Source organism: Aquila chrysaetos, chromosome 3 (genome assembly GCF_900496995.4).
Source record: "Aquila chrysaetos chrysaetos chromosome 3, bAquChr1.4, whole genome shotgun sequence".
NCBI classification, from domain to species: Eukaryota; Metazoa; Chordata; class Aves; order Accipitriformes; family Accipitridae; genus Aquila; species Aquila chrysaetos.
In genome coordinates this window covers 68,498,561-68,516,514 of record NC_044006.1, presented here as the reverse complement: position 1 = coordinate 68,516,514, position 17,954 = coordinate 68,498,561, and the positions used below count along the sequence as shown (strand labels likewise).

The following is a 17,954-nucleotide window of genomic DNA, read 5'->3' as shown; positions in this document are numbered from 1 at the left end:
TTGGGTTACATGATAACCTAGCTTGCCTCCACACATAAAGGATAAGATATGCGGAGAGAAAAATGACGGGTGGATGAACCCCAATAACCTGATCTGTGCCAAGGGACCCCTGCCCCGGCTCCTCCCCAGGCCATCACAGTGAGCCATCAGCCATGAGGTCCAGGAGTGCCACCCACCAGATGGGTCAATGGGAGAACCTCTGTGGATCACCCCGCAGATTTAAGAGGTTACTGCCTGCAGGGGTGTGGGACTCCTTATGGGATGCCGGGAAGACCATCTTGGGATTGTACTAGGCATATTACGGGATGTTTAGAGAAAGGACCAGAGAGGGAGGATCCAGGTGGATTGGGGAGCAGCTCTGGTAAATCAGCAGGAAAATGGAGTAAAAGAGAACAGTAGCATGCAAGCAGGCTGGCCACTATACTTGTCTGACCATGCCTTGTGTTTGATCACCGCAGTCTGTCCTGTCTTCTCGGTAAACTCCATTTCTAATTATTCTTCCAGGTGAGAAGCTCTACTCTGTGTGCATGTGTGTGAATGGTGGTCTGAGTGCCAACAACCGGAGTCGGACTATGGGTCCTGTGGTGCCTATTGGCAGCACCTGCTCCACCTGGCTACTGGTTAGATGTGGGGACACAGACCTGAGGCAGCTTTGCTTATGTCAGGCTACTGCGTTGAGAAGGTCCCTAACATTACAAGTAGGAACCAAAAAGTGACAGTCAACCCCCAGCGGATGGTAGAAATTGTGCAGCATGGCGATCAGTGCTGATAGATATACCAGGGTATATCAGCTTCCCTTGTCTGGGAACAGTTTGCTCATATGTCAATAAGTCTGTTACTTAAGGTTTCAGTGAATGATGTTTAAACACATTTTCTGTAGGCATATGCTGGTATATTGAGCTAACTCATTATCTAAAGATGATTTACATAGAAACATGAAGATCTTCATCTGCCAAAAGTTGAGCACATTAGCACCAATTCAATATGTTTATAACTCTAACATACGAATCCAAAGAATACTTTATACCCAAAGAAATGCAAATGAATAGAGATCTGCAGGATCCATGTCTACAACATTGCTTTACAACCCCATTGAAAGCAACCAGCCATTTGCTGGACAGCTGCCTGAGGTAAGGTGAGGTTTCCCCCTCCCTAAAAAAATTTGTTGTTGCACCGTCCTGAAATGTGTACACCAGCACATTCACACAGAGGTTAGATACAATAAGTTTATATTTTCATGAGCTCTACCCTCTCATTTGATGAGCATGATCTAAAAATAAATATGGAATACACTTTAAAATTTGTATCAGCTCATCATCTTCTACTTACTGAGCCCAGTGTACTGAAGTGCCGTGAGTAAATACTTGCAAGACAAACAGCAAGCTTGCAGGAGAAAGGACAGAAACAAAAGCTCCAAACACATGGTATTTGGCAAAAAAAGAGTAGATTTTGAAGGGGTGGGGAGGGATCTGAAAAAAAGAAGCAAATCTTATTGTCCAGTCAGCATTTGAGATTTTAAAACTATCAATCTATGTTTCATCTATGAATTACTAGAGATTAACTGCCCTTTTAAATAAGCCTCCAGACTTGACATACATCCTTTATAATTTCATTTCTACAGCACTTGTATCTTCAAATCACTGTAAAAATAATTAATCTTTACAAGATAGCTCTGTGATAAGAGAAATTATGATTTCTACGCTAGATGTGGAAATTCTGTCACTACATCATACATAAACTGCAAGGTTGTAGGTAAAGGTAGGTGTTAGGTCTCAGACTTGAAGAGTATGATACTGGCACTAGAATCTTCACTTACCAAATTATTAATTCAAAAATTAAATCACAGGTCATATTAGATCACCAGACTGCATATTTATGCCACAAACAACCTGACTGTAGTTTTAATAGGCTTTGTAGCCATAATTCTGTTAGATCTTCAAATGTATGGGTACCAGTCCTCCCAGAAAAAAATTGCTATCTACACCAGATTCGTGCAGCATGGCCAACAGGATAGAATTTACAATGTCTTATTTTATATATTTAAATTAGAACCTTTTTTCCCTCCACTGATCACAAAATGAGTTTAGGTTGACTTGAACTAATACAAACACCTATATTTGGTCAAATTAATTCTACTCCAGTGCTTATGGAGTTTTGCTTGTTTGTTGAGATTTGGGGTTGTTTTGGTTTGGTTTTGTGGGGTTTTTAAGAGGACTTTAATATTTCTATTTTACTGAAAAGAGCCAGGGAGGGGAGAATGATCCAAAAGATGAAATACCTTCCTGGGATTTGAGGCTTAACTTTTAGTCTACACTCTACCAAAAAATTATTGCATGACCTCAGAAAAGCTACCTAATCTGTCTGTGAAGTAGGGGTATTAGGTCTTCCCTACTTTGTAATGGCACTAGGTAAATAGATGCATCAATGCTTGTGACACATTCAGATATTACTCTAAAGGTTGTTGTATAGATATACCAATAGACGGGCAATTCTGTAGCTTCAGGGAGACACTTCTTTATCAATTATTCCTGATATTTTTATGAAAGTGTTTATGCACAGGGTGAATTACATTTTTCTTACTTATACATAATCCCACATATATGAAACATTAAATTTTACATTTATATAAGTAGAGTTTAAATGTATACATTGCAGAAAGGTTTTTGGCTTCTCAGCAGTCAGCCATCAAATCAATTTCTGATGATCTTCATTCAGTACTGTCTTTTAATCAGTGTTAGATAAATAAGGGTCCCACTATTTTGAATTAAAGCTCCAGATTAAAATGAGCAATGACTGCGTAATTTCTTACTAGTTAATCACTAGTAATTATTATTTGCAGATAAGTTCAGAGTACATCTTTGAGCACTTGTGCACTCAGATTTTCTAAAATAAATAATAATCCTTTTTAATAATTATCACACATCCTAGTTCTTTCAGGAGATCGATTACAAAGCATCAAACAACTGATTTTCAATCCAGCAAATATATGAGTACTCTTCCCTGAATGTGAAAGGGAAAAATAGGTGGAAGGTTGCCTCTTGTACCGAGGACTAAAATATAAGGTTTACCAAATGTCTTGTCTAACCTTCGTACCCTTCTAGATTCCAGCAAACTGACTCCGCCACAACAGTTTCTATTTGCACCTTCTCCCCTTTCAGCACCCCTGTACTGCTGGTCTAACAACCAGCCATACCTCTCTGCCACTAACCCGACACTTTATCCGTTTCTTTTTCCCTTCACGATTCTGCAGACACCTTTAACTTTATTAGTGACTTCTTTGATGTAAAGATTCTGGTTCCTTCGCTTTAAAACTTATAAGAATACCAAAGATTTGGAGATTTCTGCAATGACAATATTTATACATAAACTCTGCCTTGAAAATGAATGTAAGTAATTCAAACCAAAGCAACAGAAACAGCAGAAAACGGATGAAACTCCCTGAGGACACAGATAATTTTCTCTTTTTCCCTATACTACCTACTAGGGCCTGAATGGCATACCAGCCTGAGGAAGACCGTAGCAGCAGGTAGGAGCCCCGTCTGAAGACCTCAGAGGCCAAGTTAGGGGAAAGAAAAAGAGCAATTACACAAATCTTCTAGCCATAAACCCCAAACCCTACAACAGAGACCACTGCAACAAGAAATGCAGCACTAGCACAAGTGGAGCGGGGGAACTGCCTTATTCCTACAGCCTGCCAGAGGGTTTCCTGATGGAGTGGAGTGGAGCTGGGAGATGGGAAGAGCGAGGGAGAGAGTGCCCGGCCATGGGGTGTGGTGGACGTGACCGCTGTGTGCTAGAGCTGCTGTGTCCGAAATGAGCCCAGAGCAGTGCTGTGTTACCAAAGCAGTGCACTTTTGGCAGCCTGAGGCATTAACAAATTCACAAGTCGGGCTACCGGAAGGCAAGAGGATATGTAAAAAATGATCCCTAGTTCAAGCAAAAAAGCAAGCAGTTCCAGGTGAGTTATTTTTATTTAATTCTGATTTTGAGGTTTTTAAGTACATTTGGATCACATTTCAAATCTTTCCTCTTTCTATGATGACTAAAAAATTGTTCTCGGTCAGACAAAAGCAGTATAATTGAAATCTTCTGTAACTATTCAACTGCAGGCATTTGGACTTTAAAAAACTATCATGTAAGATCATTCCTCACTGCCTTGGCTACCGGCTGGTGAAAAGTAGACAACAGGAGTATTTGTTTCTACACTGATCATTTTTGCTGCCTCTCTTTTTTGCTTTGTTGTAACAGCCGCTGTGGACATAGCTATTTTTTTCTTTTTCCACCTCCTTTATTTAAAGATTTCCTCAAGGCTTCCCCCATGCCCCTGCTATGCAAATGCTCACACAGAGCTCATCAGCAGGGCTGCCACCAGCAGCAAAGCGAGCAAGCTCTCCTTTTACAGCCGACCAGCTTTAGTCATATCAGCCAGGTGCCACCCCTTTGAACCCAGCAAAACTCTGCTTCTCAGTTTCTGGGGGAATGTCAACAGTGTAGTGTTTTTTTCTGGGTTTTGGCTTTGGGTTTTTTTCTGTGAGAGGGGTTTGTGCTAGCTGGAGGGGAGAAGAGCAGGGGAATTCACACGTGATTTGAAACCTCTGTATTTCTTGCCTCAGTAAATAAGATAACCAAGCTTTCTCAACATGTGTATGTGCCTGGCTATATGTTATTTTGCATACTAAGTCCAGGTTTGGTAGAAGGGAATCACAAAGACTGATAATGCAGCATTTTGTGAATGGTAAAACCTTCATTAAGCCCACAAGGGGGAATAAAAAACAAACGCAAAAACCCGCTAGCTAATGCTTGAGTAACAAATGCCACCAAGTGCCCATTTTCTTAGCAACTCTTTTCAGCTGAACTAAAGTGAAATGTTCTTTACAACTGTAATCCTCAGGAAACACACCCACCACGTCTTCTGATTTACCGCTATTTATCCACTGGCAGAGTCATTATCAACTGGCTAAATTACAGCCTGCAGTAGATGTTGTCTAAATACTGAAAAAAAAATTCTAAGTTAGTGATGAACTTCAAGTGCTTCAAAAAATTACTCAAAGAAGCTATTGCAATAAATGGTAGACATTATAGGAATTCTGGTCCATCACATGATTTAAGTTTAATAGTGTTATTTCTGTCACTGTTGTGTCAAGCATCAACCTGACAGTTGTTTAACAAGGGAAATAGGAAAAGAGTTATCTGGCTTACGTTTTGCTGTATCTTATATTACAACTTTATGCATAAGTGTATGTGTGCTGTCTACTTGGTAATGTTGAAGCTCTGTGTTTTATTCTGATAATACATGTGGAAGATAGAGGGAAAACTAAAGACCAAAAGTTTGTAAAACAGTTTGATTAAAAATATTTATGTTAAGATACTAAATAACACTCTTGGAGTATAACAAATACTTTAAAGCCTCTTTTGTCTTTTTTTCTTCCTTTTTTTTTACTCTTGGCCAGAGTCCTCTGATGAAAGTTTTGGAACAAATCAGAATCCGCTCAGGAAGTCTGCCTAGAAGCACTAAATTTCTGTAAGATTCAGCTATACTTCATAGCAGGTAAGGTATCAAAGCAACCAGAGCAGTGTTACATCTCCTACTCCCTGACAGCAAGAATGAAGTGACAGAGGTAAATATATACTTGAAGGAGAATTATTTTTAAGAAGGGCAAAGGCCCAAAAGCTGCAAATCTAAGTTTAAGTAGGGTAAAGTACCTCTGCCTTATCCTTATTTTTAATCAGAAAAGTGCAAGCAAATTAAAAAGATAAGATCTTGGTGCAATTACTTAATGTAGGTTCATAATTTATCAATATATGAAATACAAAAATAAGGTACCAAGATTTTGTTGAAGCATGCAATTAAAGTACATGAGAGCCATTTTCAATTTCAAGTGGTATGACCATATCAAATGCAGCTCTTGCAGTTACTTTCCTTCCCACTCTTTTCAAATCATTCAATTTTATGTTTTTTTTCTGCTTTCTAGAGTAGCAAAAATCCTGGTTTCTCTTTTATTTAAATGTTATTCCATTACTAACCCAATGAATCAAGGTACAAATACAGTGTGTCCCTCTTGTTTCTTTTTAACGAATAGAATTTGCATTTGATTTGCAGAGGATAGGGAAGCGTCTCCAGGATAATTTAAAATTCATGATTGATTACTAATTTTAAAGATAATTTTCCTTTTTTTAAAAATTTTAAATTATAGGTACCACATCTGGCTCAATGTCTGTTGTTTTAAAATGCTCCTTAGTAAACAGAAGTGTACAGTTTGCTCCTGTACGTGCTTCATTTCCAGATTTTCTCCTCTTTATCCCACTCCCCCAGGCTTCAGAATACCCATCTCCATGACAACACTCGATAAGGTTGGTGGGTGGTGTTATCACAGCAGGCTTCCCCACAGAAGGTCTCAGCCATATGGATTATTTATGAACTTGCATGACAGCACCAGACCCACTGAAATATTCCTTGAGCAAGTTTTCTTGTCTCTGAAAGCCAGTGATTCAAAGCAGGGCATCCTCACTGTAGTTAGCACCCAGGAGTAGAGAATGGAGGAAAAGTACCACGAAGGTGGTCACTCATCCATCCCCAAAGCTGCCTTGCTGCTGCCTGCAAGTTTCTCTTACCCCAAATGAGCACCTAATGACATATGCCATAAATCATAAATGTTATATATACCAATCGGTGAAATTGGAAACTTGCGGCTTCTGACAAGAATAATAACATTTCAGTTATACCATGACTAAATAGCTGATACAACTGATACTGTTGTTGGGAGGTGCTGTTGCAGATGCACTGCAGTAGTTCTGTGTCTCTGTTAGCTCTGGGAAAAAACTAGCAGTTTGGCTTTGACCCTATATTTTCTTCACCTGATTTTTTTTATACTAAAAATATATTTTTATACTTTTTTATACTTTATACTGATTTTTTATACTAAAATGTGAGTATATTTTTTAGCTAAGGTTGTTGCATTTACACTGTATTCATGCAAATAGCACATACCCATTTTTTTTAAAGGATCACTATAATAGCAGCCTATTTCTTTAAAATAATAGAGTGCTTTGGATTAACACATTTTTTGAGCAGAAGATATACAGCTATAAGGGCCTGTCATATGCAACCCCTTCATCCAATCATTTTTACAAATTTATCAAGCTCCATCTTAGAGCGAGACAGATTTTCCCTAGGAAAGAAAAAAACTTGTTTTAGTCCTCAAATAGGCATTTGTGTGGTTTTTTAATATAGCCAATACTCAGGATGTAATGGCTGTGATTTATCTTCCTAGCTACCTGTATATTTATAATGTATACATATGAACCTTAATTGGTCACGATAGGCTTCCTTTATGATCAATAAGAAGTAGGAAATGTTGAGGCACAATTTGTCAGATCCATTATTAAAATTTGCTCAAAGACTATATTAATTGTACTTTAAGCACCATAAACACCAGCAAGAATTCACAGGGTAGTTCAGCCAGCTTTTTGGAGAGGAGCAGTTCAGATGCTGTAAGAAGGGTTTCAGATCAGCCAGTGAAGATATCACCTCTATCCCACTCTTCCTCCTTCCTCACATACAATGGGTCCCTAATTAAGGTAAAATGCTCCAGATTAGAAGAGCTCTACCCTCTACAACACTGAAGCTCGCTCAACTCATTTGGAGAGAACTTCGTTGGTGCAGTTATGATAATCAATTGGAGGAGGCAGCAAGAAACAATGTCTGGTCTTGAGACAGAAGGGAAAATTGAAAAATAAGGAGAATTCAGAGAAGAAGGAAGCCAAAATCACAGAATGTAGGAACCACATTAAAAATACTACCTTGACAGAAGCTTTGTCCTTCGTCTTCCTTGGATACAAATTTGTAGCTGCAGACTGGGAGAGAATACTGAGATATTTAAGATATTGCTGAAGAGACTTGGCCAAGTTCACATCATTTTCCAGGTCGTAATTTCTTTCATTATCTGCATTCTGTCCCAAAGTCCTGCACAGAAAAAGCAAGGAAAAGCAAGTTACCAGCCTGTACAACATACAAAACGCCCAACTAAAAAGGCACTGCAAACCACTGAAGTTAGTTCCATACATAACAAAAAAGTCACTCAAAAGCTTAGCAACCACAAAAGTATAGAAAATTCAATGTTTCAGCAAAAGCAGTCAAAAAATCTCGCACTATTAACAATTTATTGCATGAATCAAAGTTAATGATCCAACAGTAAATCAAATAAAATGCCTACATCAAGGCAAAGCCATATTCGAAAGAAAAGAAAATGCTTGTAAAAAGAAAATATGCATGATTAAATTGCACCCCAAAGAAATATGAGATAGTTCTAAGATTTAAAAAAATTGCTGGATGGTGATGAGTTTCAACATCAATTTGGCCCTGCACCAATTTACAGAATGCAGTGAGACTACTGGATGTGCAGAAATAACTGAGCAAGTCAGCCTCAGCAAAAGACTTGAAAAGGGAATAATGAGATGGAACAAGTATCTCTTCTGATCTTCTCATGTGCCTGGGATTCACAGAATAGCAATGTTTCCTGACTGGTTTAGACAGATCTTGGTGACGTTTGCAAAGAAAAGCTAAAAATGTGATTAAACAACAGCAATGTAGAGGTGTTTATATAGGACTCAGAGCGCTGCGTGCAATGAATCTGAATTATTACTGGCTCTCCTCATCTATCTCGGCAACGTGTCAATGATGATGATAATTTAAATGTCAACACCAGTAGCTATTTCATTCCTTGTGCAAGAAAGCAGAGACAGGGTTCCCAGTCTGCTTCCTTCCCTATGAGTGACACATTCTTTTGAGGGAAATCACCTTTTTGGTGTCACCATTTCCTACCCACAGGCCCACACACTTGTTCAGTGAAGAACAATTCCAGGTAGAAGAGCTTTCCAGCTCAGGGAGATGAGGCATCATTTGGCTTTCAACATCTCTGTGCCCCTGTGAGCAAGATTTTATTCTACTAGCCCACGTCACGGTGCTTATGTAGGAGCACAGCTTGAGAGAGTACCATTATGGCATTTTCTGAATCTTGGGTTTAATTACATTACTTTATGCACAAAGTAACAGACGTCCTTCCATGCTCCCAGTTGTATCAAATGCATGTCCCGACTAATTTAATACCAATAAATGTAATTAATAATCTAATTTACTGTGGTGGCATTGCAACCAATAGCGCTCACAGCGTTGCTCACTTTGAACTACCAGAAAAACCCTCCACCTCTCCCCAGTGTAAAACAACCAGCTACCCGTCAGGCACACAAACTCTAGGAAAACAAAGGTTTACTGCACAGAGCACTACAGCGATCTTCATGTAATTCACCACAAGTCTTGCTTCCTCCTCATGCTGTTCGTATTTTTCTCTTATTCCAGAGCTGTAAATTCTGCCTTATGATGGAGGGTGGACATGCAGGTAATATTATCCACCTCCTTTTCCACCTAAAGCCAGACTAAAACTGTTCTGCAGTTTTAGAAAGAGCTGGGCAGTAGGCTTTCTGCTTCAATAGAGATGAACTAATCCAAAGAGGCTCTCATCATAGAAGGTATCCTAGTTTCAAACACTCATCTTTCATTCATCAATTAATTCCAACACCTATCTTCTCCTTTCTTCTCTAACTTTGAAAAGAAAGGGAAAATGGAAGTACCAGGCCAAATTCTGCCCCAAGGATTTCTACTGGAGCTAATGGGAACTGAATGCACAGATAAAAGACAGTATTTAGGTTAGCTTTTCAAGCCATTATTTACAGTATATAATCCCTCATACTGGTGGTAGAAGCAAAATCTGGGGTCTAAGATTTCTCATTTTTCTTATGGAGACAGTAATTGCACTCAAATTGTGTGTAAATTTCACATTAGATGTAGTATTTTATGTTATAAACTTTTAAACAATTAAAATGTAGAAGTCTGACAAAGCATTACAACTTCAATAAATCCTATGCATACACTGAAAGATTTTTTAAAATTTTTGTAGTTCACCAGTATATCACTGTTGTTCACCCTGTTAACACAGAAAGTAAAATGCATTAAATGAGCTATTATTGCAACTGAATTAAAATATTTCTTTCAAATTTGACAAAGTGATATTGGAAAATGGATGAAAGACAAATATATAAAAGCACCTGGTGAGTAGGAGAAATGACTGTCAGCTGACTTCTTGTTGTGCACTTATTTGGAAGTATTTTCAGTTTTAATTTGTTCTGAAAAAGGACTTTGCATACAATGAACTTTAGGGTATAAAGACAATAACATATATAATTATTTATCCATAGAAATAATCATGTATTTCCTACAAAAAACAGCGTTTTAGAAGCTTTTGTGTGGAAATCTCAGTCACTGCACCTCAGATACTTCTCAAATGTTCTCAATTAATAGATACCACACTTTTTAGAATAAAGTTTCTTCCTTTTAAATGCTGTGAGAATCTTATTACTGACTTAATGATGGTTTTATTATAGAAATAATGCTATACCCCATTTCATATATTGAAGTTTGCTGGAAACGTTTGTGGTTTTGCCTAATTGCACCAATGAACGCAACTGACATTTATTCCCTGTGTGCAGAATGGACTTTTTTCCTTTATCTTGGATCCTCTTTTAAGAGTGGGGTTTTTTTGAAATTTAATAAGGGCCCAGGAAATACCACGTACACTCCAGTTAGCCACCAAAGAAAGAACTTTCATCTTGAAATCAAGCTCCCAGTTTCAGCATTTTTTTTAAGATGAAATCCATGTCTTCTGTTTCATCAGATTTCATACGCACTAATTTAGCCTAAGTCAATTTACCTTTCAAGTGTCTGAGTCTATTTTCTTGCTCTCACTAGCTCTGTGGGGATTAATGACTCATTAGTATGACTTCATATTGTCTTATTACACACTTTACCCTTAACAAAAGGTCTTCCTGCCATAATGTTGCTTTGATAATTAGATACCTACACTAAGTTGCTTTTTTAATTATTTAATTATTATCTGATAAGATTTTAGCAAGCGCATTGAGCACACTGAGCATATAGCAAACTTGATCAGAATCTGCAAGACACCGGAGAAAAAGTTCCTACTGTTCTCTGACCTACAGAATATATTGTAAATGGACAACCAGAAAAATCAATTAAGGCTTTAAACTGTTGGCACATAAGATAATGCTTTCAGAAGCACAGCTTGGTAACTTCAGAAAATCTATCCACAATAGGAACTGTTATAAGTGGAACGCATTTGAAATTCTGATGTTCCTAAAGTGTCAATACACAAAATGGGTTATTTTTTTTAATGTACAGTTCTGGATAAAAATGCAAAACAGCTCAAACCTGATCACAACAGGAACTCCTAAAAGTGATCATCTGTTCTCAGTCTAAAAATTAAATTATTTCTTATATCTTCTTAGACATTTTATTTTTTATAACTGTGAATCTGGAACACTGCAGAATACAGTCTTGATCTCATGGAAATCTGGCCTATTTTATCATACTCTCATGAATAAAAGTTTTAGACACATTCATTCTAAAAAAAAAAAAAAGCCTCCAGAAGATATTCAAAATCATTTCTGATACCATGTACAGAGAGTAATCCATACAGTAATGGCATTTTGTGTATCTAAGCAGTGAAAACATGTTTATGGATTCAACCACATGTTGTTATCACCTTTATGATAATCTATAGATCAGTATCTTCTTTAAAAGTTAAGTTTCTACCTTACTGCACTCCTGAAATGTATGGTGTTGTGATTTTAAGGAATGCTTTTGAATCAGCAAATATGTTAAATACAGGGTCAAATTCTATGAATTAAATCAAAACATACTGAGGCAAACACAGCTGAAGCCACTGGGCAGTATCAATTACACAGCACTTTTATTTCCATAGAAGAGCAATCTAGAAAAGAAATGGTTCTGCAGTATATGCAAACTACATACTGCAGTACATGAAGATCTAAAGTCCGACAGTCAACATCTTGCCCTTCAAGGCTAAAAGCTCAAGCTTTGTCCCACTATGAAGAAAGTTTTCTAACAAAAAGCACTTTCTTTCAATTTCACTAATTTTGAGATTGCATTTCTTAAAATTATGTAGGAGAAAGCAAAATTTACCATTTATAACATTCCTAAAATTTTATGCATTTTAAACTTTCCTTCTGGGGTTTGTGTGGTTGGGTTGCACTTAAAAGCCTGTAGGACAGAATAGATCAGGTAAAAGAGTACATTTATGTGTGTATCTGTATATGAAGATGATATAATTGCAGGTCCTACATCCATATGACTCTACAGAATTATAGATGTTGTGTCTCTTGCCACCAATAACTGCTAAGTCACCCCTCAATATCTTTCAAGCCATGAGGAAAATGGCTTCTATAATGCAAAGAATAGATAGAAATATCCCACCATTGTTTTCTGTCATGGGAACTTGCATGAATCTCTCCTTTCTGGACAAATTTTGCAACTAAAGCTGAGACTCTACGGACTTGGAATCAACTACAGCTTTGTTTTGGAGGAATATGAATTTGAAAATATAATTAGTTGCTCAGAATGTCATTCAATACTTCTTTTTGTTTCTTTTTGCTGGCTTATTCCAGAATAAAATGTCTCCTGTGGATGAGCTACTATATAACTCTGCTTTTTTAAGCCAGTCATAAGTAGAGGTGGCCGAACTGACACTTGACACTGCATAAACTGAATAAAAGACCTGATGTTTTGAATTCTGTCACCTAAATTAACAAAAAAAGGCATATTTTCTGAACTTGATGATAATCAGAACAGGGTTGAGTGTTTTCATTCATTCTGTCTGCTGGTTTTCTACTGCTGTTTTCAGTGCTGTCGTACGACTGGTTTCCCTTTATCATATAGATAGTGGGTTTGGTGATGTGTTTAATTCAGCTTCAGTGCCAATCTATTTCTCATCATTTGCAAACCCTCCCAAAAACCTATCAGGCAAAAAAAACATTGAAGACTTACCTTCCTGTATCAGATCCTTCAGATGCAAATATATCAGGGCGTCTGTTGTGGATTTTGTGAATGGTTGAGAGTTCCTGACCAATAACATGCTGTGTATAATCATCTCGCCAGGTAAAACCTAATAAATAATGAAAAAAAAAAACCAACCAAACAAACAAAAAAAGAAGAAACCCCATTATTTAATAACTTCAAAGTTTGGCAAAAATGTGTCCTAGATAAGCAATATTTTTAAAAAAGAAAAAAGAAGCTCTGTTCAATTGGAACCCAAGAGTGAACTACAGATTCTTCTCTTCTGCATGAAATTTTGTTAATCAAACTTTCCTTACAATGGAAGGAAGACAGTAGATGATGTGAGGAGATTTTGAAATACTTTACTCTTAGCAGAATTTCAGCTAGTTACAAATTAGCATTAATGGAGAAAAAAGGGTTACTTTGGACAGCTATGGAAAAGAGTTACCTCACCAGCTGGTATCTATTGAAAGGTTGCTCCACTTCTTCCCCATTCACAGCACACTGTCCTTTCTCTGTTTTCTCCATGAAACTACACTTTTAGAACATTAAGGAGCTAGTACTGCAGTGGAAGTATTTTGAGTTGTAGTATAACACATGTGGAGGTCAATTTATGTTATCTTTATACTTAAATGTTGTGACAAAGAACTTTACAACAAGAGGGAAGTGCAAATATGAAGGCAAATTCCAGTGATTGCTCATTAATTACATGCACTGCCAATCTCACGGTAATTATACTTGAAATAATGATATAACTCCAAACATAATTGTTACCCGATTTCTAGATTTTAGATGTTATGGTAACACTTTAGTTCATAGAACTTACCCATGTAATTATCTAATAACTAAATATCACATAATTAAAGAGAATTTCTGCTTTTACGCCATGTGCAGTAAAACACCACAAAACCCTCAAATTAATACTGATAAAAGTTCCAGATATGGTTATCCTGCTAATATATTCCTGTAAGAAACCACCTAAAGAAAAATACCCTCTAGCACCAGATGGAAGGGGATGTATCTAGTTGTTAGAATCAGCCTCGGGAGGGAGATGTCCGGTTCAGCCCCTATTTCATACACACGTTACAAACTTCATCACCATTTGTAGTCAGCATCAGATTTGTTAGTATAGGCAGTCTCTTATGATGCAGCTAAAACATTGTCAGTCTCAGCAGAACCCAAAACTTCACCACCTCACTCCTTGGATGAGGGCTTTATCCAGTGGACTATTAAAAAAAAGGGATGCATTCTTCAGATTTTTCCACTGTATTGAGGTGGATTTCATGGTCTGTTTACTTAAGCCCAGAATTAAAAAAGAAGTCTAAATAGGAGATCTGTCCATTCTGCCAAAGCAGACAGTTCTGAGCATGCAGAAGTAAAAATTACTTTATCAAATTTTCAGCCTAAGGAGGAGATACTTAAAGAAGTTGGGTATAAGATTAGACAGTCCTAGGAAGTATTCAAACTGTGCTGTTGTCTGGGATTTAGACAAGTTTTAGGAAATAAAGTCCCCATTTGGGCAAGATTTAGGTGGACTGCCTCCCAAACTTTTTTGTTGTTGTTGTTAATGAAAATAATAATAACAAACAATCTAGAACCTATGTAAGTATGCATGAAGGCTTTAAGAAACAAAAAAGCTCTCTGACACTTCTCTGACATTCTGCTTTTGCTCCTTCTTTCTCCTTTTCTTAAATAAAAATGTTACTCAAATTTATTGAGGAAACACTTCACCTGAAATCATGTTAGATGTTAATGGCTACAGTAAATGACTCCAGACCCTTGGGAGGGGGAAGAATCTCTATCTAATCTATTTTTAGTTCTGATTCATCCTTTTCAAATGCAAATCTCACCTTTTCAAATGTGCCGTGTAAGTAGATGGATTCAACTAATTTCACAAATCTCAATCTAAGGCTGTTCAGAGCATGTTTTTATGTGAATACCAAAAAATGAGTCACCATGCACCTATGATTATTTTGGTGTAGTGTTATTAAAATGATTTTTACATGAAAGTTTTTATGTATGTATATGTATGTTTGAGTTTACTTCTCTGTTGCCTAGCACTACACACTTCTGTTTGTTTTATAAATTCATGCAGGAGAAAAAACTAAGATAACATTCAGTTTAGAAGAATGTGCAACAAAAAAAGTTCAGCTAAAATACATATATATTAAAATCACTAACATAGCCATAAAACTACTAATTTATGAACTATGTGTCCAAAGTCACTACAGTTTCACTTTGTAACTCTAAGCCAATACTAGCCCTATTAAAGGCTAAAGAATACAAAATAAATAACATAAACTTTGAAGAAAAATACACAGAATTACTCTGAAGAGTTTTGTTCAAATTAAAGCAAGAAGAGTTTATCTGCAGTACCTCTATACAGACAGGAAATTAATTTCTTTCAATCCTGAGCATTATATATGGCTGCAGACAGAGGGGTCAATAGTCAGTTATGTTTTTATGCCTCCACAAAACAATGTTTTTGGTAAAAGAGCATGAGAAACCATTGCAATCCCAGTTCTCTCTGGTCATGATAACGGTGTATCTTTTGTTAAGTTCAGTATATTTTCTTTCTCCTGCAGCACTATTTTAACATTTTCTCCTAATGCATTTCAAGCCAGTACAGGTATACCATCCTTAATACTGCAAAAGAATACAACTGTGGCATTAAAGGAGAGCAAATAGATGAAAGAAAAACAGAATACTTGTTATAGAGCCTAAGAAACTAGAGTTAAGGGAATATGCCTTCTCAACTGTATCTCCTAGCACTTCTAACTCACATAAGACTTAGAACAAGACATGGATGAAAAATGCAAATCTTAACTAATTCAAAAATCCCCTCATCAATAAGTTCATATTGCTGTTTCTTATGCAACCATCTCAGGAACTGCAACGTGTCTAAAGCTAACCTTATGCCAATCATTTTCCAGCATTGTTTCAATTTCAAAAAAAGCTCTCCCACACCCTGAGCTCAATAAAACAGCACATTCAAGAACCATAATGCCACGCTGACAGCTGCAATCAAAATTAAGGTTGAGAAGGAGCATATGACGCCGTATGGCGATTTCCTGTTCCCTTTGTCTCTGCCGTCACACCTAGCGCCAGCTCCTGCCTCACCACCCAATTATTACAATTTATCTCCACTGGCTGAGCAGGATCACAGCGGTGCTCTTGTACACATATTACTTCCATGTCACTAACGGGGAACGGTACGGGAGGACGCCCAACCCCTGATTAACCATCCCCCCTGCTGCAGGTCTGCCCAGGACCTGCGTCTCCCAACTGTGAATTCCCACAGACGGACAATGCCACAGAAAGAGAGGAGGAGTCCAGTAGACACTGGAGTGACGCAAATACTATGACAACAGCAGCAGCAGCAGCAGCAGATATAAAATTGCTCTCAGTTGAAGGGCATTGACAGTAGTAAGACCCCGTGAAAAATAGGCATTGGTACAAATGTTCCCCACAAAAAGTAGCACTTTTCACTGCTGTCAGAGCCCAAGGTTTAATTCTTTTTTTATTTTAATTGAAACTCCATAACTTAAATGTATGCAAAAAGGGAATGCTAGCGTAAAAAGTGAAGACAAGATATTAATACCTTTAGTAAACCCAACCTGCTCATCAAAACCAATGGACGTGCTCCAGATACAACACAGTCTTTCCTTATTATCATCAGGTATCTCCCTGGATCTTTTCTTTCCACAGCACAATTAATTATTATTATTACCCACAACTACAAAAATAATAATGAAATTATTATTGTCTAGGTCCCCATTATGTTCAACACTTGGCAATGACTAATGTCAACAGAGCGTATATGTCTAAGAATTATTTTATTAACTGAAATAAAATCAAAAGCAAGCAGTGTAAATAGTGAAGAAAACATTTTTCACAGATTCAAGCTGGTGAAGATAATACTAACTTCTGTCTCCAAATTTAAAGTCAAAACTGTTTTCACATTTATCATACAATTTCACTTTTAACCTGCTTAATTTGCTTTGCTGCTATACCAATTACCCAGAATTATTGAAAAATAATCAAAATTCAAATATCTATTTCCTTCTCTTGGCTGTTCAATTTTTCTAAGTAATGGCATTCTTTCCTGTGGTTTTGACTCTGTTTTTCACCTTAGAGAAACTTGATGCCTTCCAAATATACCTGACCACATCTTCAATGCATGCAAATTAAATTAGCAACTGTTGAAAACATTCATCTGCTACTTCTCCGTCTCAACTTATTCTAGTTCAGAATTATTCATACAAATAACCTTCACTCCCTCTGAAGGCCTAAGCAAGAAACACAACAGCTTTTTAACCTTGCAAAGGAGTTCTGGTGTAAATCAGTAGAGCCCAATTTAAGTCCTTTAAAGAAACAGCTCTCGCCACCCCAAGATTTGGCCGGGCAAACCTTCCTGCTTGTACTGCCGACCCTTTTCCCGACTAGCCTGGCTGAGGCTGCACAGGGCTCTGCAGGCAAGTCCAGCAAAACCTGCGCCTGACAGGATAACACTGTGAGACTCTTGCAGCTCTTGGGCCAATCGAAATCCAAAATGATTAGTTCTGCATCAGTATATTAGCAACAAAATTATTTTTACGTACCAAGTCCATTCAAAGTGACAGGAGATTATTATATATTGGCAGAAACCTGTATACTAAAACTTGATTTTTCTCTGTCAGGAAAATCCCCGTATAAAGGCCAAAAAACCTCAGCAGAACATGTTACTATTTTTGAGTTCTGACATTATTTTTTCCCGGTTTTTGGTAATGTTATCCATTTTGTCCCTACATGGTGAATAATAAAATAGGTTTTCCTCTGAGCTACTTTCAACTGCTACTTCATTTCAGCCAGGAAACTCTCAGTTGTAGAGCTCAGAGACTTTCATCCCCCATGCCATGTGTTGCAAATTGTTAATGCCTACTTTAGCTGTCAGAACGTCTGCAGAATTGGGAATGATTGGCTTTCTTCCCTATTTTCACAACAGATAGGTCAACGTATAGACATGCCTTTCTGCAGGCTGCCTTTCCAC

The 17,954-nt window shown here is 37.4% G+C and overlaps 1 protein-coding gene across 1 annotated transcript in view; it reads right to left on the bottom strand.

Moving 5' to 3' along the window:
• The window catches only part of PTPRN2 (protein tyrosine phosphatase receptor type N2), a 664,954-nt gene that overhangs the window by 418,532 nt on the left and 228,468 nt on the right, over window positions 1-17,954 (bottom strand). Inside the window, exons 4-5 of the mRNA XM_030008997.2 lie at window positions 12,917-13,034; window positions 7,801-7,963 (exon numbers count right to left, since the gene is read on the bottom strand). Coding sequence (XP_029864857.1) covers window positions 7,801-7,963; window positions 12,917-13,034 — 281 coding nt within the window. The remainder of the gene's footprint in view (window positions 1-7,800; window positions 7,964-12,916; window positions 13,035-17,954) is intronic.